We start from the raw sequence: 21,399 nt of genomic DNA, 5'->3' as shown, positions 1-21,399 counted from the left end.
AACGTCTTCATTTAGCTGGCACACATCAGGCTTCTTGTTTTCATTTTTATATGAATGACTTTTGGGATTTGATCTGTCTCAGCAACCGATGACGCCGATGCCTGTTGAACTGTTTGTCTTGTTTTGTTCTTCAATGGAGTGTAATGTACTCTTTTGCACACCTGACACGTCATGAACGGACACGTATTTGTGACGTGAAAAGTGTCAACGCTGCGACAGTCTCACATCACATGCATGTGACCAAAATCAACCAGAAAAGGAAAAGCCTTTTTGCACAGCTGACTGTGTGTTTGATTAAATAGCTGTTTAAACGTCTACTCGCTCCTAAAACGTCGTTGGCGAATCGAAGAATCTCATCTTCTTTTTTCTCTCGCTGAAAACCTTTCCATTTGCTCTCTCTCTATGAAAACAAATGAATATTGGACAAATGTGGAAACAATTAACATAATTTTATGGACCAGGATTTAGATTGACTTTATTCCTATACTCCCCTTAAAGGGACAGTGGAGGTGGAGCCGTAGCTCCTCCCATCAGGATGATGTCACACAGCGATTGGAAGACTAAAGCGTTGTCTAGTTAGTTCAGCCCAAATATTTAAAAAAGCTTATGTGAGTTTTGGAGATATTGGTCTTCTCCCTCCAATATAATGTGCAAGGCCCTGGGCTGGCGGTGCTGACAGCGAGATCCATAGTTCTCGCTGTGAGCAATTTCATGTGTGTAACTATTGTCTTTCCGCTATTAGTTCCCACATCAAGCTGCTGCTGCTGCTCTCTGGCCGATATCTCCAAACACTATAAGCAACTGGAACCAAAGCAACCTGGATTGCTAAAAAACACTGAAGGAAAAGTTTAGCTTTTGAACTGCCCTTTTAACCCCCCCCCCCCCCCACACACACACACACCCCCACACACACCTCCACCCTCCCAAACTCTGTCTGAAGTCTCACACCAACAAGCTTCTCCTTGAACACCGGCACGCCGCAGAGAGCTAGATCATCCGAATATGTGATCGCAGACAGTAACTCCTTTTAGAGCAGCCGAGGGAGACGCGTGTATCCAGCTCACTCGCATAATGTCAAATCCTTGGATTACATCCAGCGAAGCTCCCGCATATAAAAGCAAGCGGAACGAACGACAGGTGTAATCTGCCTCCGAGCAACGCCCAACGGGTGGGTGGAATTGGGGGGGGGGGGGGGTAATTGCACCACCGGAACATACTGCATCTCTCAGATTAGTGTTATCGTAAATATAAATAAAAGGAGATAAGAAAGCAGCGACATTCCATCAGAACAATGTGAAGGCTTGATGGTGCACCGGAGGAGGATGTTTGCTCTCCCCTTTGTGTTTGTGCACCTCCGCCATCTGCACACGGAGTACCTGCGGCGAAGTGGTTCACCGTTTTTTGGGGAGGGGGGGTAATTTATCTCACCTGCAATTTGCAAAGGAAGAAAAACGGTACAATTTCGTAAAAAGCCAGTTTTTCAAGGATGCAAAAGGGAAGCCTGCGTGCCTAAAACAACAGGAGCCCAATCCAGTTTATGAGTAAGCGCTCTCACCGCATTGAGGCCGACATTTGCGGCTGCGTGGTTTCTTTTTTTCTTTTTGGTTACCCTGAGGCTGACTCATGGGGCCACAGAAGGACCCCCCCCCCCCCCCCCCCCCCGGGTCCGCAGTGACAGGGTGCTTGAGGCCGAGGCGGTGGATACAGAAAAGGAAAAGCTTTTCTAATGTGGAAGAAAATAATTGCTAATAGCAGTCCTCAAATCGTGTTCTCTCCTATAGGAAGCAACCGTTGCATACTAAGATGCAGAATAAGTGGGGAGAAGCAACACAGAAGAATAAAGCAATCTGCCCCCCCCCCCCCCCCCTCCTCCTCCTTCCCCGCGCTGCACGTGAGCCTTCTCCGCATCGGGTCTCCTCCTTGCACGCTCATTACTCTGATTCCTCCGTCTTGAGGATGAGGAGAAACGGGTTCCATGTCACAGATGCAGCAGTGAGCCTGTACCGCAAGTTCTCCTCGTCTGCCGAGAGAGGAACCGACTTCTTCCAGCTACAGATCCCAGCTGAGAGCTCATAACGACGTGCTAGATTACCGGTTACAGCCAGGTCCAATGGACCCTATGAGACGTGAAGTCACAAAGACTCCGGGGAGGAAGCAGAGTTAGTAATGTGCAATGGAGAGATGAAAAATCATCCATAAGTAGAAAAAGAAGAGGAGACAGGTGCTCAGTGCATCCTAAACGTTGCCCTTCAGGAGAAACCTTTAGTAGCGCAACAGAGGAGGATCCATCTCCCCGGAGGGACAGAAGCAATATATGTCATGTGTACAAAAGGAAGCATTACAGAGTTACATAAACAGAACTTGTTATTGTTATATACAAAAACGGCAGCGCTAACGAACCGGAAAATGTTTGTCCTTGGGGTTCAGTCTTGGTTGTCAAAAGTTCTGACTCAACGTCAGCGGCGTCTGACGGTGGATCGCTCCGGGACTTTGGGAAATGACCCTTCGCCAAATCCTGCCCTGGCCAATCTGAGTGTTGATTCGTGCTAACTCGGACCAGGGATGGATTTAGGGTTGGTCGTGGTCAAACCTTGTGTGTGATAGTGATACTCGGTACCCGGAGAGGTTGGAAGGAGATGAACGTTTCTAAAACTTTACGTTTCCATGTAAAAAAAACTGCGTAGCTAATGTTAGCAGAGTATGTTAGCATAGCATTAACTAACGTAAGCCCCTTTTTGCTAGGCTAGCCACTGAAGGTATTCTGAATGTAAACACATGTTGCTTTTGCTTTTTAATGATTGTAACAGTGAATAAAGACCTACCCGGCTTAACAGGAACAGTGTTGTTCCTGAATCTCATCGTCTTCTATCTCGATCGCCATGGTGATGTGGTGGTTCACTTTCACATTGTAATCTGTAGACTTTCGCTTTATCTTTTTTTCCCTGTGAAATCATTTTGTTATTCTGGATACAATCTTTAAAAAACTAAATAGACCCTTCCGATAGATTCATCCAGGGTGCATTTAGTGACATTGTGCGCTCCATGGTAGCTCAGAGGGCAATGCTTAGCGAAGGATCAGCAGTTTGATAAAAAATGTTCCCCAAAAGGGTGAATAATAATCTTGTGCATCAAAGTTATTGGCACAATATCTGGTAAAGATGCTAAAGGGGTGCTTTTCATTATGCAAACCTGAGCTTCCTCGTGCCCTCTCCTCCCTTTAACCCCAGAAATCCTTCCCCTCTCCGCCATCATGGAGGATCTTCCAATCCCTGAGAGTGCACCGCGAGGAGACGAAGAGCAACGATAGACAGCTGACGCAGCTGTGCCACATGTCGTATTTAATTCACGTCACTTTCAAATGCCCAGTCGCCTCCTCCCCTCGCATCTGGTCCTCGCCTCCTCCCTTCGCCTCCTCCCTTTGCATCTCCCCGTTAGCGTAATCGAGGAGACGCGTTAGCCGAACGAAAAAGGTTCCCATCGGATGAATCCTAATTACATTGATGATCCCCCCGACTATTTATCTCAAGCCATCAGTCTCCTTTGAACTTTTTTGTGTAGTGCAAATTAGCAAACACGCCGAACCAATACGGTTAACATCACAGCTGCTTTGACAATAGCACATTCTCCGTGACATAGTGAATATTTTAGCGCGCTCACACGCGGTGAACTCAAAGCTCAGAGCAGTGCTGAGTACAGCTCTAGTACTCTTAATCCCGTCAATCAAATGTAGGGTGTATCTTGTGTGTTCCTGACATTTATCCCCTGCACATATTCACAGAGACTCTGCTCTGGTTCTCCCCACAGATTGCCTTTTTGTGACCGAATACTTCACCCGCACGCCTCGTAAGCTGAACGCTTTCAACTCCTTCGCCAGCGTGGAGCTGTTCCACTTCAATGTGCCTGACGACACCATGATGGCCGTATGGAACCTCATCACCTTCAAGGAGCAAGGGGGCACCTTCGGAGACAGCTGCCCGAACCGCAACGTGACCGTGTAAGGCGACGACTTTGTACCTAACGTGTTTCTTTGTTCTGTTTTCTACTTCAAGTTGCTTGTGTTGAGTTTAAAGCCTTTTCTCCTGTTGGATTGGAGCACTTAGAAGTTGAAGTCTGCACCTTCTCTAGGGTATAAATAGATATAGCAATAAGCATCTTATACACTTTGCCTTTTAGGCTGGTGGAAGGTTTATAGCAGCTGGCTCAACACTGAGTACAGCTACGCCATATGGAGAACACTTCTGTCAGAGCATTACCTGCATTTAACTTTAAATTTGGCATGTCTATATTTATTATATTACATTTCATTTAGCTGACGCTTTTATCTGAAAACAACTTACTATTCAATTTCAATTCAATTCAGTTTATTTTATATAGCCCCATATCATAAATTATGAATTTACCTCAGCGGGCTTTACAATCTGTACACATACGACATTCCTGTCCCAGGACGTCACATCGGATCAGGAAAAACTCCCAAAAAAATAGAAAAAAGGGAAGATACCTTCAAGAGAGCAACAGAGGATCCCTCTCCCCTGATGGACAGAAGCAATGGATGTCATGTGTACAAAAGGAAGCATTACAGAGTTATATAAACACATTTAATGAATATGACAGAGTGTATGAGTAGTTCGTAGTAGGCAGGAGGCATCAGACACAGCCAGGTCCAATGGACCCTATGAGACGTGAAGTCACAAAAACTCCGGGGAGGAAGCAGACTTAGTAATGTGTGATGGAGAGATGAAAATGCATCCATAAGGAGAGAGAGAAGAGGAGACAGGCACTCAGTGTATCCTAAAACATCCCCCAGCAACCTATACGCCTACAGCAGCATATCTAGGGGCTGGACCAGGTCAACCTGATTCAGCTCTAACTATAAGACTATCAAAGAGGAAAGTCTTATTTCCTAATTTACTAGGCGTGAGCGGGGCTCGAACCACCGATCCTCCGATTGAAAGACGAACCTGGTCCACAGTGATATTGTTGAGTAGTGTTTGTGACGAGGGCTGACACCTCAGGTGACTCCTTTGTGATTGAACGTGGGCACGGTTATCGCGTTCCAATACGTGTGGCTGGATATGATTATTAATGGTTTCGGATTTGATTTCGATTTTTCACACATCCAAGAAGAAGACGCCATCTGTGCGCTCGTGCTGTCAGTTGCTCCCGTGGAAGGATTAGATATTCGGCAGAAGCCTGTGTTGTAATGTGAGAAGATATCAGGGCCAAACAGCGATCACATTTCTGTGATTGTGATCAACAGGTACTTCAGGTCCGGGGCTCCTCCAGTAATCAACCCCCTGTACACCCGCTTCCCTCGGGACACGGTTGTCCCAGAATCCTTTGCTGTGACTCTCACCTGGACTCTTCCAAACCGTACTACGGGAGCATTCAACGTGACCAGCCCTCTCCCCGGAGACTGGTTCCTAGCCGCACACTTGCCCAAGGATGAAGGCAAGATCTCCGTCAAGGTGAGGCTGAACATCTGTCGCCAGTAAACGTTGTGGTTCTGTTCCGCCATTGGAATCTCTGAGGTGTGATTTCGGCAATATTGTTGCTGCTAGCGTTGAACCTATGAACAGAAGGTAATTAAATGATCAATCCTGCAACAAAATTTGAGTCAAGAGCACAGACTGCAAATCAAATATGGATGAAATACCATTTTTAGTTCATACTTTCTCATTCATGATTCCGTGGGATTTTGTTGGATGTATGTAAACTACAGCACATCATTTTTTCCGTGGCTACACAACTGCTGTACCTAGCCAAGCCTAGACCCACTGCTAGCACGGAGGACCAACTGAACATGAAAAGCTCCAGTCACGGTTAGAGAATGGTCAAAACCAAAGCCTATTAATGTGGAAAGTGTTATTGCCAAAAGCTTTCATGGGATCTTCATCTAAAATATTTTCTTCACAGTTTACTTACCTCCCCTGCAAGATAGAATATATTCTAATAAAAAATGATGTAACTGGTAGTTGGGTTTAGTATTCTGTGCGTGTTCTGCAGAGCTGAGAGGTGCCTCTTGTTTCCCCCTTCATCTAATCATGTTCTTCTATTTGGCCACATAAAAACACCTGCTGATTTCCATTTTCAGCCAATTTATTTGTCACTGGCACGGCATTCAGTTGTGCTTCCTTTGTGGTTTCTACTGGCTGGCACGAGTGCACCTGGAATACACAACAATCAAAAATACCATCAATAGTTGCTGTCAACCTCGCATGTGCAATAATAATTGTTTTGCTTTGGAGGGGAGGGGCGGTGGGGCGGCTCCGGGCTCCGAGAATAGAAGCAACCGTGGTTTAAATGTGAGCGGCCTCCAATGACACACCGTGTGAATTGAAAAAAAACCCATGTTTTGGCATTCTGCTTTCTGAAGCATTTATTTAGACAACCAAGATGTTATCAGTTCGGAGAGGAACACAAAGCAAGCCGAGCAGGAGTGAATGCACGCTGCATTTATAACAATATCTGTCAAATACCGAACTTCAGCATTCCTGTGCACATAGGGTATGATGATTTAGTAACTAAGAACAAGGAAGCGATCCAAAATTCATATTTTCTGTCATCCTGTACATAATTTACTTTATCTTCTTTGAGTTGCTGAAATGCGCCCTTGCACGATTGGAGTCAAGATTCTCCGTGTTTGATCATGCTGAGTCAATATATAGATTATTCATCATATTTTTCAGCCAATTATTTGACCTTTATACCTCCTTGGAGTTAATAATCATCAAACATAATTATTTATTTGACTTTTTCTTCATCAGGGCCAGAAATTAAAAGTGCAGTGACGCAAGTAATACACAATTTAAAATGTTTACCAATGCATCCAACCATCTTAGTAACTTGTAGACGTGTGTTGGTCCTTAAAAAGATCTCACCGTTTTATGATGCTCATTAAAATCAAGCTTTGACATGATATATTAGGTCATTATTAAATGCTGGATGTTGGCCAGCCAGTGTCGTCTGCCAGTCAGTAGAAGGGGGGTGAGGTTGTGGTGTCTGTAAATATTGAAAAAAATCATCTGTAAAACCTGCAATTTAGTATCTTTATTATTTTTTCACACATTAGTTACTAATTTAAATGTTCTGTGAACGAGCATCGTTCTCTTATCAGACACACTGAGTTATCTTTGCCGATAAGATCTAATACCCATCTAATATATTGTTCCTGCAATAAATCCTTCCTCTGTGAGCCTTAAAATGATAATGCCAGGTTTTCCTCTCTGTCTCATTATAATGGGCGGTTTCAACACACGAGACACTCAATATAATGCAATGCGATGCAACAATAAGCACTAACTGCAGACTTTAAACTGACCGCGGAGTTTAATAAAGCTGCATATAAGCTCGTAAATGTTGCATTTACTGCAGCACTGTTGCGGCGGATTGCATTAGATTGTTCAGGTGTACCTAATAAAGTGGAAGCTCGGCGCGTAGAGTGCTCCATAACAGTTCGTGGTCTCGGTGGGTCATTCGGACTGAAAGATCTAAAGTAATGCAATTAGTCAAGGTTTCAGTTGGGTTTAGTGCTCCGGGGCCAAAACATTGGGTTATAAAGGCTTTAAAAGGATAGTTCTCCCCAAAATCAAAACAACACAGTTTTGCTTTTACCTGTCGCGCTTTTTAATTTGTTCTGGGGTGAGTTGCCTAGTTTTGGAGATGAGACGTCGACATTTAAATTGTTTCCAAACGTATTATTTAGCTTTTGCTTTGAGTGCCATATAGTCCCATTTTATCAGAGATGAGGCCGACATCTCACGCCAAAACCTCTGGACTGATAAATAGCACCACAGGGAAGAGGCAACATGTGATGTAGTTCTGATTTGATTTTTTTCAGTGAACAGTCTCGTTAACATCCTGCCGAAAGAAAGAAATCCCCGAGGAGAATAAACAAATGGCGGTATATTTTCGGCATGAAGGTTAAAGATATTGAACACAACACAGTGTAAAAACATTGGCCCTTTTAACCCCTCCTCCTACTCCTACTCCTCCTCCTCCTCCTCCTCCTCCTCCGCCTAATGGTCGAGCCTTAATTAAACCTCCCCTACAAGGACACGTGTGCAGGTCCAACTGACAGGCTGTAATAAATCAAAGGGTCAGACCGGCAGCTCCCGGACTAATGAAATGCCACGGTAATTGCGGCGGGGTCAGTGATCTGCTGGCAGGAACAAAGGGCCTCGTTTGGCATTGACACCTGTCCTTTCGATTCGAGGTTTGAAAAAGCCGCGTTCCATTTCTTTTTCAGACTTCAGCGGATCATGTGCAGGGGAAAAATGTGTAGCCCCTCTCTGCTGGCCTCTACCTCTTGACCTCTAATTCCTGGCCCCTGCCTCCTGGCCCCTGCCTCTAGCTCCTGGCCCCTGCCTCCTGGCCCCTACCTCCTGGCCCCTTGCCTCTTGGCCCCTACCTCCTGGCCCCTTGCCTCTTGGCCCCTACCTCCTGGCCCCCTGCCTCTTGGCCTCTGGGTCGTTCTGTCCGTTCGGGCTTATCTCGCGAGAGACACGAGTGGAGCGACGGATTGCGTGTTATGCTGTGTGGCGTGCAGAGGGAGGACAGAGTGATATCAATGCAAGAGGCTGACAGGCTTCACACACACACACACACACTTACTCACACAGTCCATTTGGAATTTCTCAGCCAGTCTGCATGATATCTGATCTCCTTCTGAGCAGCTTTTAAGACACGCCGGCGAGTTAACCACTAAGACGCCCTCATGTTGTCTCTGCAGGGTCTGTCTGAAGAATGCCAGTATCTGTTCCAACCTCAGCTCATCGTCCAGAGGCTTATTGGGATTTCCGTGCTTTACCCTGGATACTTCATCGACCAGATGATCCCCATCCATAATAGATCCGCACTCTATAAGTAAGTCTTCCAGACCGAAATGTCAGGATGTGTTGGCCCTAATTGTTGGCTATCTGAAAAGGGAAATACACTTTATTGATGCAAGTGTGTGCTTCTGTTCAGAGCATTTATTAACTCCCTCTTCTTTAAAAAGTCATCCAAAAGGGTTGTGAGTGAATTGTCTATAAATTTGTCTTTAGATTGTTGCTGTTACTTGTCAGTATTATTTGAGTTCTTATCTAAAATTTGCAGGATATCGAAATGTTAGTTCTTTGAATATTCCATATCGGCACATTTACATGGAAGGTTTGTTGTTGGAAGTATTTTCTGTCTTTGATGTATCTTTGTACTGCGTGAAAATGTAGTTAATTTTTCATTCTTTAAAAAAAAGAAAATGTAAGCGCAACCCTTTGCAAACTATTAGCATTGTTTATTAAAGAGACAGGCAAATATAGACAAAACTTTACAAATCAAATCACTGCATTTTTGCACTAGTTATAAAGTTATTGCAGAGCTAAGGCTTTATCTGCTGGAAAATTACGACTTTAATTGCCATAAAAGTCAAATAAAAACTGCATGCATAGGCAAAGACCTGCTGCTTTCTTCTTTGTCAACTATCATTTTTTCTTTCACAAACATTACCTTGAATATATATATAAAACACGTGTGTTTGTGTCTGTGTGTGTGTGTGTGTGCGCGCGCAGAGTGTTCATCCCCAATTACATGTCGAAGGTGAAGGTCCAGCTGGTGAACTGCAGCACCAAGAGCGGCGCCGGTTGTCCCGTGGTGCTGAAGATGCGAGCGCGGGCGCCGCCGGTACACAACTCGAGCGCCCTCGACTGCCGCGAGTGGAGCCCTTGTGAACTAGACGCCCTCGTGCCCGCCTGGGAACAATGGTACTACATCCTGGTGGAGAGATACCCGAGCAACGCCAATGTCTACTTCCGCATCGGGGTGCAGGTCACGGGTGAGTTGGGTTTTGATGGGCGAAATCAGTTTTTTTTTTCTCATTCTTATGCATTTCATTTTAAGCTTGCAATATGTAGTCTTGGTTTTTACTGGGGGAAAAACAACAGTGGGAAGAGGAGAATATCCTTCCCATTTATAGACGGTACAGACTGAATTATTCCACTGACGCCGAACAGGAGCTTGACCTTTGCCCTTTTGTCTTTCGACCAGGTTACCAGCCCCCCATCATAAATCATACAGATTATTTGACCATTTACAGCCATTTTAAGTGCAAACCCGGGTCTGTGTACAGTGGTTATAATATTAATAATAATAATAATAATAATAATAATATGTAAGAAGCAGATCACTAGTGTGGCTCAATAAAAAATCATAGGGAAGTTCTAAATGTATGAATGCCGGGTACGAAATGCTTGCGGTGTTTTTTGCATCTCATCAGGGTTTCGTGTGAACAGCATTTAGAAAAATGTTTTTCCACCAGCTGAGGCGCTCTCAATTAAAAGAAACGACTGATCCTGAATCTGTGGTTTTGTCCTGGAATCAAAGCAGATATGTCTTTCAAAACGTGTCCGAGATGCTCGAGCTTTTTCGCAGATGCGTTTGGGGGAAACGAGTTCAATGTGAATCTGTCTCGACGCGATTTCGGACCATCAAGAGGCTCAGCCCGAGCTGAGGGGATTCATACGGGACGGCGAAGAGGCCAGTGACACCATACTGGAGTGCTACATGCTGTTTCGGGGGTTTGTGGAGGAGAGCTGATGCACTTATATGGAATTGTTAATTCATTTTTCTATGCTACACTCGGCAGGAATGCCTCATGAATCTGCTGTGGGAAGTCCTCTTCCCTTTGTAGCGATGCCCCCCCCCACCCAGCTAACCCCCCTGTGCCGGACACTGTACCATGCACTTTGTCGCCATGGCAACGCAGACACTAATTATTCACTCTCTGTGTGACTCCTCTCCCCCCGATCTCACTTGACCTTTTGTGGAATTTGAATTGAAGGAACACCTCAGGTTTGGAGGGAGGGGGGAGGAGGAGGTGAAACACCGTCTGGAGTCCTCACCTTCTCTTGCTCTCTCCCTCCTATCGGTCATCGGCATAACATTTTTTTATTTTAAATCCATCCGTGCCCTCATCCGCAATTCTGTCCCCACTCCCAGACGTCGTGGCTGCTGTGGCGAGACGGGAAGCGGGCGGAACTAGGCTGCGCTTCATTATTGATCGCCGCCTTTGAGGCTGCAGCGTTGTCACTGCAGGTGCATGTCGCCCTCAGCGCATGATTGTGGAACCTAAGAGACTGTTACCCCAGATAGGAAAGCAAAGAGGATGCCACTTCTTTGGATTATTCATATTCTGAACGTTTACACAGCCCCTCCGCTCCCACCCAGCGCATACATAAACATACACTGTACGTTTGGGCCTCTTCCCCGCGTCTCGTGGACCAGAGTTCCGATTGCCTTGAGCCAGCGCTATTAGTGCTTCAGCTTCCTGAGCGGCCATCAGAAACACTTCAAACCCTTTTCAGGGACAACACTGTGTGCGAACGAGGGACGGGACGCCTTTGAAATCCCCTCTCCTTGGGGATCGGCGGCCTGCGACAGTGCTTTGCTATCAATGGCCTTGTGTTGAGTGAGAGCATACTCTCTGCAATTACTGAGAATCTTTATCTCATTAAAAAAAGCAGCGTACCTCGCTGTTTACATTGTGGAAGCCAGCCGAAGGGGATCATTTCAAACATTGGCAAAAGCCCCGGTTCCTTAGTTAGCGCTCAGAACAACGCAAGTAGGATACGTGTTTGTTTGAGACATGGCGGGGATTGGTTATGTGACTTCCTGATGGGGATTCTAATGCTGCGTTCACACCAAAAGAGTGGCGAATTTTTCCCGCGAGGAGATTCCTTGCAAATTCAATGTACAGACGCAAATGGTTGCGATTGACGCACATTTGATCCAGGCGTCGCGAATGACGTGAATGAAGCGAAGTGATTTTATTTGCCTCAAGTTTAAATATTTAAACTTTGGCGAAAAATTTGCCTGACATCTAGCCAATCAACGTTGAGACGCTCCACCCGTCATCGATGACATCATGCCGTTGTTGAATCTAACCGGCTGCTGCTCTAATGGCGCTAGAAACGGCAGTCGTTCAGACGGTGTCGGTGAAAGTCACCGAGCTGCGTGAGCCTACAGGTGATGTTATGAACCCAAACACGAGGGAGTAAGATGTTCCGACGTTTGTGAGATTACCACAACAATTATGAAGCAGAAATAGTGGTTATTTATTCCATGGTGAATGGCGAAAATGATAGCCGTTTCCACGGAGTAAAACCACCGAGATAAGCCACGCCCCCTCTCAGGTGAAGCGAATGACACGAATAACCACAACTTGACGGGCGAGTAAACTCACGCGAGTAAAAGCTGTGCAATTATTCGCACTGGAACCAGTTTGATTGATTTCCTGTGTGACTGTGATGTCTCTCTCCTCCCGCTAGATTGCTCCAAGTCCAATTTGTCTAAGGACCAATCGCAGCCCGGCTCCTCCATGAACATGCCTCAGTCTTTCGGGACGGCGATGGGCTTCTCCCTGTCCGAGACGCTGTCGGTGGCCTCCATGCCCAGCCTGTCGCAGAACGCCAGCAGCCTGCGCGCCTCAGAGGGCGGCGTCATCTACCTCGCGCCCGTGGCCGACGCCAACAAGTGCTGGCCCATCCGCCCGACTCTGAGAAACGAGCTGGACACCTTCTCCGTGCACTTCTACGTCTTCTTCGGTCCCAACATATCCGTCCCGCCTGACCGGGCAGCCGTGTTCGCCATCAACCTGATGCCCGTTCTGGACAGCGGAGGGGTCCTCAACATGGAACTCAAGCTCAACATGGTGAGTTGCTCTGATAGCGCCGTCCTGCTTGTCTTAAAGGAAACCAAACTAGTCTTAAGTTTTTAAATACTACTGTAACGATCCTTTATCCTCCCTGTGAGTCTCGGTCAGGTACAAAAGAGGGCAACACACAGGATTCAGTTCTTACAGGTTTTTTATTGTTCCAGACTTATGCCGTTTAATGGTGTCCTTAATCCCGGTCGCTTAGGTCATCCACTCCGATCCCTCTGCTCCCCGCTTCTATTGCTTTTATCGGGAAGAGACACACCCACACCCACACCCACACACACACACACACACACACAGATTGACACCAGCTGAGGCTGCTTACACCTCATCCCGGCTTCGTTCCCTTTGGTCGCCTCAAAATGTCTTATTAAGTGTTTGATTGTACTTAGCTCCACCCTCTCGTGTCACTTCCGGTTGCAAAAAACCAAGACAGCGACGACCATTATGCCGAACTTGAAGCTTGAAAAGCGTGTTCACTTCTTATATACAGTCTATGGTTTTCATTTATGTTCAATTGACCAACACAGTATGATTATTTTTTAACAGTAAGACACTTAGGTAATTGTAATTTTAGCATTGTTAAAACTGAAGGATTGGGCAATTGAGCTTCTTTTTATTTTTTTGCTACCTTGACAAAGCTGTAGACATTTGTAGTCATATACCAGCTCACGTAATCCCGGTATATCAGTCAAAATAAATGGTTGCACAGGACTTTCTTGCCATCCTTCACCTGCTGCATGCTTTACTATTGAAAAGGATCAGACAGTAATCAGGGTACCAGGGCAACGTGATTGGCTGAGCTAACATGCTAACGTTGACACACGCCAGCGTGGGTTAGCTCGTGGCATATGTGTCTAATTAAGAGCTAAAGAAATGCAAATATCAGGCAAGCAGGATTTAACATGTCTCTATGAAACAGCCCTTCAGGAAGCAATGGCATTAGGGACACGCACCTGCAGGTCTGCAGGGAGCCAGGAACTGGCAGATGGTCTTTTGCACATTTGACTCCAAACTGAAAGCAATCCAGCCACTTTTGAGGCAACTCGAGGCTGAGGCATAGAACCCTAACGAATGTCTTTGTTCCGTTCAAAGGAATAGCTTTTTTTCATTTTTCTTTGCTCTCTTTGTGGGAGTTGGATTGATATTGGTTTCGTCCGCCTGCGTTCATAAAAGAAATTGGTTGAGGATATTTTTAGCCCACAGTACCTGTAGCTCAGCACAAAGGGCGGAGGTGGGAGGAAACAGGAGAAGAAATAAGCCTCGCTAAGCGAAACAAAACAATCTCAACACCACGTCCATTCAGAGGCTCTTCTGGGGCTTTTGATTGGATGACTTCCTCAGCGGATAGAGATGCCCACTTGTTTTTTCTCAGAGTATACCTGACCATTTTTGCTTCAAAGTTGAGATTGAAAGTTGATTCTCGATTGTGGAAACATACATTGAATACGACCAGAAACTCCAAAAGCAGCTACTGTGTTGTTGTGTTAGCAGGTGAGGAATGTTTTTGTCTAGCACTTCAGCGGAATTCAGCTATGAGAAAAAAAAAATACATTATCTAATTGCTCTTAACCCATCGTCATCTTTTCATATATCTATATATAACACGATATATAACACGTAAAACTGAAATTTTAAGTAAAATGGTTTGGTCAATTTGGTCAGGACAGAAAATCAATCGGCTACAATTTTCATTCCTAAAAGAATGGTGAGAGGGAGTTATTGGCAGAAATGGAATGAAATATGAATGAGTATGTTTTCTTTAGTGTATTAGCTTCGTTAGCTGTTTATCTACATACGACGCTATGTTTCTACAATGGCTCATAACGGACAAACCAAACACCCGTTCAAGATTTCTAGCCCATTTTTTTGCGCAGGCCAGTGTAGTTCTCGGACACGCTCGGCACGTGGCAGAAGTTTCAGTTGGATGCGTTCTGCAGCCTTGCCACTAGATGGCAGCAGGCGCCACACTGGTCCTGAAAGCCACAAATGTACCGCTTCCACCAAATAGGAACATTTGCTGCTTTTCTTCTTTTTACATTATATTAAACTTCCATGGACATTTTCTTAACAACTCAACCATGTGTGGATTAATCTGTCACGAATATAATCGTACGATGCAGCTCAACAAAATGGCAGTTCTGGCGTTGTTATCATGCAGCCACTGTGCCTTCTCTCCCTGCTTGCAGACTTTGTGATAAGCTAGGCTAAACACATCTTTCATCTCCCCCTGAACACCCGGAGATGAAATTGATAATCGATCTTCTCATCTAACCCACCATCCACCCCACCCCCCTGGTAAGAAAGGAAGCAGTCTTATTTCCCGAAATGTCACAGCAAAGCACGAAGTGTTGAGCATTAAAGGAAATGAAAAATAATTGACTGTAATAAATCTGATGGCTTATTGATTGATTTCCTTGGTGGATGTGGCTACTTGTCACCTCGCAGGGAGATTGTCGTGGGTTTAAATGGTGCGTTTACCTCATGTTTATGCGCGCCTCATCCTAAAGTCGTCACCTGCGTCTGTCATTAATTGCAAATAGCGATTTCCTGGCTGTTTCCTTACCCCGTGTCCTTGCGTAGACCTTGAACTCGGCGGATGTTTCGGAGACGGAATGCTGTGATAAAACCTGGTTACTTTCGTCGTTATGAGCACGAGATGTATTCAACAGAGAGTTGAAGATATGCTGTGTTATTCTATGGACAGATTACAGTCCATCCCCCCGACCGCTCACCGACGATCTGTCACTCGCTTGTCACAGACGTGGAATCCAGTCAGCCGCTGCCAGTGGGGTACTGTATTGCAGGAGCTTTAGGAGACAATAGCTGGTGCTGCTTGTATGCCTTGCACCGCTCCCTGGGAAAGACCTATTATTTGTAACAAGCCACCTCCATGGCGGTGGATCAGTTTAATCGCTTTAGATCCATCTTTCAGAGTTTCCTCCGAGCGGCGGGTAATGCAGGTATAGAAACTGTAAGCACTGCAATGAGACTGCATCAGTGTATGATATAGTTGTTTTTTTCTCACAGCAATACACTGTGAGTGAGGCTCAAATAAACTGCTGAATAAATAAGCACGATACAGCAAAAAATTATTTATGAAATTGAAATGTTCCTAAAAAATATTAAACTAGAACGGGCACTCGGTAGAGCGCACACCTTCACATATCACAAGATTGGGCATTGAATTATGAACATGTTGGCATTAGTTGCATGCCAATTGGATATACTTTTGACCGCGCTATGGTAAAAAGAAGATTTTGACCTTTTCATGACCTTGACCTTTGACCCGATCGATCCCAAAATCTAATCAAATGGTCCCCGGATAATAACCAATCATCCCACCAAATTTCATGCGATTCAAGAAGATTTTGACCTTTTCATGACCTTGACCTTTGACCCGATCGATCCCAAAATCTAATCAAATGGTCCCCGGATAATAACCAATCATCCCACCAAATTTCATGCGATTCAAGAAGATTTTGACCTTTTTCATGACCTTGACCTTTGACCCGATCGATCCCAAAATCTAATGAAATGGTCCCCGGATAATAACGAATCATCCCACCAAATTTCATGCGATTCGGTTTAATACTTTTTGATTTATGCGAATAACACGCACGCACGCATTATTTATTTATCTCCCGTGTCACTTTAGAACCCCCCGCGCATCTGAGAGTGCCTTTAAAAAAAATTTAAAAGCTTAATTTGATTAAAAACATTTTAATCTGAAAAAAGAAAGTTCATGTTTGCTAGAGGAGGAGATGTTTACAAAACCTAATCATGAGTTCCAATATGAGTCAAAACACAAGACAGTTTTATATTTTAGTAAGCAAAATTAATACTCATCATGGAGTTTATTTTAATTAGTTTGTCCACTGGGAAGTTCAGCATATAGTGCACATGCCAGCTTTATCTCTGTTCTTGCATTCTGGCACATGTCATCGGAATTACTCCTGGGAAATTTAGCAAAACAAATCACACGAGTAAACAACACAGATGAACCAACATTCATAAAAAAAAATGTGTCTTCTTCTTCTCTCAGCAGCATTTCCACGAGTGTTGAAGTCAGAAATCTGTCCCCGTCGTAGCGATCATTTTGACGGCAGGTTCTTTTTTAAGCTTTTCCTGCAGTAGTTCTTCAGCCGGTGACCTTGAGGACAGCAGCCCTAAATGAATTATGCCTCCGCAACCCACGAACCACAATCCCAACTAACAGCTGCATAATGGATCGGTCCATATAAATCACAATATCAAGCTGATGAATGTAGTGAATGTTCCTCACAATGTTCACGAGCACTTTACAAGTAACAGCAATAAATATAAAAACCTAAACAAAATTTGCATTTAAATTCCAGGCATAAATTAAAAAATGGGAAACACCCACAAGCACAAGAACATGACTTAACAGCAATGTCAGGATGACATAAGAGTGATTGAAATCCTTTTCCAATCACTCTTACCGGACAGGAAGGAGGCAGGGAACCGGGGGTCAACATCCAGCTGGAGGGGACATCGGATATGAAACGAAGCTGCAAGGGCCTCTGAAAGTTATCAGTGAGACCTCTAAATTTCAGCTCCACGCAGACGAACAGAGACAAGTTTAAAAAACAGAGGGACTTTTCTGAGTGGATCAGACGATCGCTTTGAGAATGATCAAACCTATCGCAAAACGATCTTGAGAGCATCTTGTTTCCTTAATTTCATATAAAACAAGGCGGTGGCAGGGCACGTGACACTGTGGCGTCTTTTAAAACCAATTAGAAGTTAGGGATTCTAATGCTGAAGGTTGAGCTCATAGGAACTACTGAACTTTGGCATTTTATTGAATGGAGCTGAAGCATTGGGATGTCCACCAAAGCGTTTTTTAGTTGCGATTACACGCACTATCCGCTGAAGTAAAAAAGGTCGGCACACGGTAGAGTACTTGTTGCTCTCCATCAATGTGGCTAATGAGATTTCCTGGACGAGGAAACATCTCCGCTATTACCATTGCCTGCTTCTGTGCTCCAGGCATGTGGACGCCGTAAAGTCTCCTCCACTGTGATTGGACGCTGGGGTAAACAAGTGAGAATGACGAGCGAATTGGACACATTTCCTTAAAAGCGGATGTAGTCTGGCCTCATCTAATGCGATTAATAACGAGATAATAAATACCTAATATGTCAAGTTCACGAGGATGCGTAAAGGAAAAGTTAAACATTTTCTGTGGTCATTTGACAGTACATAAGAAAATGGCTATTATTGCTGCCTAAAGGTGCCTTCACACAAAAAGCGCTACGATTTTTTCGCGCGACCGAATCCCATGAAATGACGCAATATTTTTCCAGGCGGCGCGTTTGTGGAGTTTGGGGCGACGCAATGTGGGCGACGCGTTTTCCTAGTTGAAATATTTAAACTTTGAGGCGGTAATCTCGCAACTCGGCCAATCAGCTCTTGATTCGCTCCGCGCATCATCGCTGTCCCGCCGCTGTTGAATCAGAACAAGACGGACAATAATATTATGAACACAAGAACATATATTATATATTATAATGTCATGAACACAATAACAGCGTTTAGATGGTCCGCTCTCGTAGCGCTGGAAGCGGAAGTCTTTCAGACGTAACAGTAACTTCATCGGTGAAAGTCACCGAGCTGTATGAGCCTACGAGTGATGTCATGAACCCAAACACGAGGGCGTTAGTGTGTGAGATGTCCACAACAAGTATAAAGCAGAACTAGTCGTTAGTTATTCCGTGGTGGATGAAGGGAGATGATAATGGTCTTTACGGAGACGAGACACAGAGATAAGCCCCGCCCCTCGCGGAGCGTCTCGACGCTTATGTCGTGAACACGGCAAATGGTCGAGCGAGTAAACTCACGCGTTTTGGGCGACGCGAAAAATCGTTCAAATATTTAGACCTTTAGACCCGGACCAGCCTAGTGTAGCATTAAATGGTAAAAGGCCTTGTACCTGAATAGCGCTGTTCTAGATATCTCACCTTCATTCATGCCATGCATGCCACCTGGCCATGAGAACTAACTAACGTTCATACCTATTCATACACCACAGGCCTACAAGAGCAAAGTTTCTTGCCTCAAAACCTAGACTAGCGGAGCCAGGGATCGAACCACTCCTTTGATTAAAGGGTCGTACTTCAATCAGACGATTAGCAACTGAGCCACAGTAGAGCCATGAACTCATGTTGCTGTTCCCTGCTGCTAATGTAACAAAGCCAGTGTAGCATTGCGCTAATTCCACCACGATTGTCTGCTACACTGGTTACAGCAATGTGTGTGGATGAAGCCATAAGTTGTTCAATTTGACTTATTTACTCTCTACGCTTTGTAACATTACCACTCCACTTCTCAGTTAGCCCACTACGGTGCACATAACGTCAGCGGCACACATACGAATGGCCGCCGCTCGGACCCTCCATGTTGATTCAACGGGAACGTGTGTTCTACTCCAACTCTATTTCTGTGGGATCATCAGGGTCATTCGAATTTGACCCCAAGTTACCTTTAATATGTGTCGCAAATGACGTCCGTCGAATAGTCGTGGACGGGCCAACCTCGTCGTCACCATCCCACTGGAGCCACATTAACAACATGTCTACTTTTAACCGAGCACTTTTATTCTACCAAACGGAAATGTTGATAAAAGTCACTTCATATAATGAGTGTGACTTTGTGGGGAGGGGAGTGGGCTCCTGTTTCCTCCAGAGCCCCATGGCTCGTTTTTTGTCCAGCTGGTGATTCATCCACAAGTGTGTCTGCTTGATCCTTCATCTGGAAACTGTGTGGCAGAGGCAGGATGAAAAGGTGGGGAGGGACTCTCTTTAAGTGCCAGTGGGCATGATTGAGTCTTACTACCAGGAGTACGGGCCAGATGGCGAGTTTAGGAGGCCTGAAATCTCAGCACCTGGCAAAGTGTTTGTTGAGTCATTGCATTAATCAACAACTTTGCCAACTTCCTGCATATACATCATACTCATTTTGTGCTAGGGGGGGGGGGGGGGGGGGGTGATAGAGATCTTATTTATTCAAGAAATCAATTGCTCAAATAAAGTTATCCTCTCTTTCATGAAGCACATTTCCCCCTGGACAAAAAGCAAATGGCTATACTGTGCTGTATCTTGTTCTCCAACGTTTTCTTTTTGTTTTGTTTCAAAAAATATCTACTTTACTGGGTTTGACTCGCACTTTAAGGTTCAGCAATTTAAAAGAAAAAAACTTTCAACGCTGCGAATTCCCAAATACAGAGGTACTGTGAATAAACTAGGAGAGAATTTAGACCCCGTTTACACGATGGGAAAACGCATATATTTTCATGCGTTTTGGCCTTTCATTTACACAAAAACTGAGGTTTTATCACGGAAAACGATCATTTCTAAAAACTCCGGCCAAAGTGGAGATTTCTGAAAACTCCGTTTTTGTGTTTGCGTGTGAACTAGGTCAAACGGAGTTTTAGGTTGTCAAACGTCACAGTATGCGACTAAAAATGCTTCACGTCATGTGAGCGTCCTATGTTTACAGTTAGTTTGCTTAGGTGCGCCCGAGTTATTTCCTCCTTGACATGAGGATACTCCTCGGAGGTCTCGGACGGGTACTGTTCTAAGAACAATGCCAACATATCCCTATATTTAGTTTGGCATGATTCCCAATCCACATTATCGAGTGCTTTATTTGCCTTATAATCTAAGGCAGGGGTGCTCAATACGTCGATCGTGGCGACCTGTCAGTCGCTCGCGGTGTCGTATGGTAGATCGCATGACATTTAAAAAAATTGGCCCGCCCCCTGTCACCTTCTCTATAGCGCCTAATTACAGCAGAAGCATGTCATTTTTGTCTCTACGTGTCGCGTTAACAGTCCTCTGCCCGCCGTCTCGCGCGCCGCAGAGCTCCGACGCCAGTTTGAGCGCATCGGGACGGAGCAAAGAAAAAGTCATTAGCACCCCCCCCCCCCGTCGATCGTCTTGACTTGGTCACATTATAAGTAGCTCGCATGCTGAAAAAGTGTGAGCACCCCTGATCTAAGGTGACTCAAGGCAGCAGCTCCACTTCGCTGTCTGTCCATACAAATGAACCTCGCGCCATATTTACTCTCTAAAGGAAAAGGAAGTTGATCGTGTTTTTCGTAGTTGTTGTTGGTTTTGAGAATTCTGATTGGTTTGCATGTCTTTATCCTTCTCGTTACACTGCCGACTACAGGTTTGGCATAGTTATGATGGCGCCCGGGGGCGTATTTATGCGGGTTCATATAAACAGAAACTTTTTTGAAAACGACCTTGTGTGTACAACGTTATTTTTGAAAACGGAGGGGCAGAAATATTTGTTTCTGTAAATACCCGGCTATGTGTAAATGTGGCCTTAGAATCTTAACAAAGTGTCAAATTTGATGCCTGAGTGCGGATACTTTATTAACACGCACAGTAATTGATTGCTTAATAGTATTTGTAGTCCCGTTGTCCTTTTACCCATTCACCAAATTGGACCGTGGTCTCCTTTCACCTCTCAGCGGAATAATTTGTATAAGCGTATGCAGCTCTCGACGCTTGAATAATTTTTTTCCTTTTCCTTAATGCCTGAGCACGTTAATGTATAATTGATGCTTTAAGGAGATAAACTGCCAGAATCTTCATTGAGGGGCCTCGGGCAGACAGACGGGGAGCAGTTTCACTTGATGTGTTAGTTTTAAAGTTTGCCGTTCACAGCTGAAGCAA

General features: G+C 44.9%; 1 protein-coding gene across 1 annotated transcript in view; it reads left to right on the top strand.

Moving 5' to 3' along the window:
- The window catches only part of tmem8b (transmembrane protein 8B), a 45,659-nt gene that overhangs the window by 1,252 nt on the left and 23,008 nt on the right, over positions 1-21,399 (top strand). The window contains exons 2-7 of the mRNA XM_056418347.1: positions 3,805-3,994; positions 5,261-5,468; positions 8,732-8,865; positions 9,549-9,804; positions 11,260-11,289; positions 12,329-12,685. Of these exons, the coding sequence (XP_056274322.1) occupies positions 3,805-3,994; positions 5,261-5,468; positions 8,732-8,865; positions 9,549-9,804; positions 11,260-11,289; positions 12,329-12,685 (1,175 nt within the window). The remainder of the gene's footprint in view (positions 1-3,804; positions 3,995-5,260; positions 5,469-8,731; positions 8,866-9,548; positions 9,805-11,259; positions 11,290-12,328; positions 12,686-21,399) is intronic.

The sequence above is a fragment of the Pseudoliparis swirei genome, chromosome 7, assembly GCF_029220125.1.
Source record: "Pseudoliparis swirei isolate HS2019 ecotype Mariana Trench chromosome 7, NWPU_hadal_v1, whole genome shotgun sequence".
In the NCBI taxonomy this organism is placed as follows: Eukaryota; Metazoa; Chordata; class Actinopteri; order Perciformes; family Liparidae; genus Pseudoliparis; species Pseudoliparis swirei.
The sequence above is the reverse complement of the archived record's forward strand: the minus strand, read 5'-3'. Positions and strand labels throughout refer to the sequence as shown.